General features: G+C 46.2%; 1 protein-coding gene across 1 annotated transcript; it reads right to left on the bottom strand.

The window, feature by feature from the left end:
* Positions 1-120: 120 nt before the first annotated feature.
* Pmar_PMAR012798 (hypothetical protein) lies at positions 121-912 on the bottom strand (the record flags this gene model as incomplete). Its single annotated transcript, XM_002787418.1, has 1 exon — positions 121-912. A coding segment is annotated over one exon (792 nt), but the record flags the coding sequence as incomplete, so codon positions are not given.
* Between the last annotated feature and the right edge of the window lie 202 nt (positions 913-1,114).

The raw sequence follows: 1,114 nt of genomic DNA, 5'->3' as shown, positions 1-1,114 counted from the left end.
GGCAGCATTAGCTGTACGATGGTCGCCGTAGAGGATGATCTTCGAGAACTTCTTATTTGTATCGAGCTCGAAGGAGACAAGAGTAGAGAGAGCATTGTAGGCAGTAGTGAGTTCCTTCACGTTAATGTGCAAGGCTCGCTCTTGAGTGGACCATTTCCACTGCTTTTTGAATACCACTTGGTTGTCGTGCATGGCCACCATCGCTCCTAAGAGTTCAGAGGAGTCGAACCAGACATGAATAGGTGCATCTGGATTGATGTACCGGTGCGTCGGAGTTGGAGGGTTGGCCTTCAACAGTTGTTGCCATCTTCTGAGCAAGTCCATAGCCTTATCGTCCACATCGTCAGTCCATTTGTGGTCGTTCACAGCTCTTAATCTTGAAACTAGTGCAGTCAGGCAGTTCTTGATGATGAGAATGTGCCATGGTAATAGGTCCCAAGCCTGCCATAAAATATTGAGGAGTGATAGAGCTTTTTTATATGAGACTGTGCAGGAGATGTCGAAGTCGACGGCATCTTTATACTTGTAGGTAGGCAGTAGAAGAGAGTTACCATTATCGCAAAGCTCATGTCCGAGGACTAGTAAACCATTAGCATCAGGTCCGTTGAGGTCTTCGGTGGTTAGATACATACCGCAGCTTGCAAAGTGGGCCTTCACTTTTTCAATGTCTTCAGGCTGGCCACCAAGGTATAGGAAGTCGTCCATGTAGCTCACAAGTAATCCAGGGCAAGTAATGAGTCGTTCTAGTTCCCCGATGGCATGCGCAATGATGATCTCGAGGACTTGAGGATTAGTAGAATTACCATCACTCATGTAGGTGTAGGTCCAGTTTTTTCCCTTGTAGTTGATCTGACTGAGGAGTTGGACATTTGAACCGAGCTTGATGGATCTATAGGCATCCTTGATATCCATAGAATGAGCAGTAGCAGATGACCTGTACTTGTTGATGATGCGAGGTATCTTGGATTGGCAGTCCTTGATTGGGAACTTCTTGCTGGCCTTTTTGAGCAAGTCATTAGTCCTTATTGTAGGCTGTATAGGTCTAACCCGCTTGCGACCAGCACGCGGATACCAATTTGTAGTGTAGTTGTTGATATCACCAATACCAGTAGGT

Source organism: Perkinsus marinus (assembly GCF_000006405.1).
Source record: "Perkinsus marinus ATCC 50983 genomic scaffold scf_1104296929368, whole genome shotgun sequence".
Classification (NCBI taxonomy): Eukaryota; Perkinsozoa; order Perkinsida; family Perkinsidae; genus Perkinsus; species Perkinsus marinus.
Note: the sequence above shows the minus strand (reverse complement) of the source record. Positions and strands in the feature narration are given on the sequence as shown.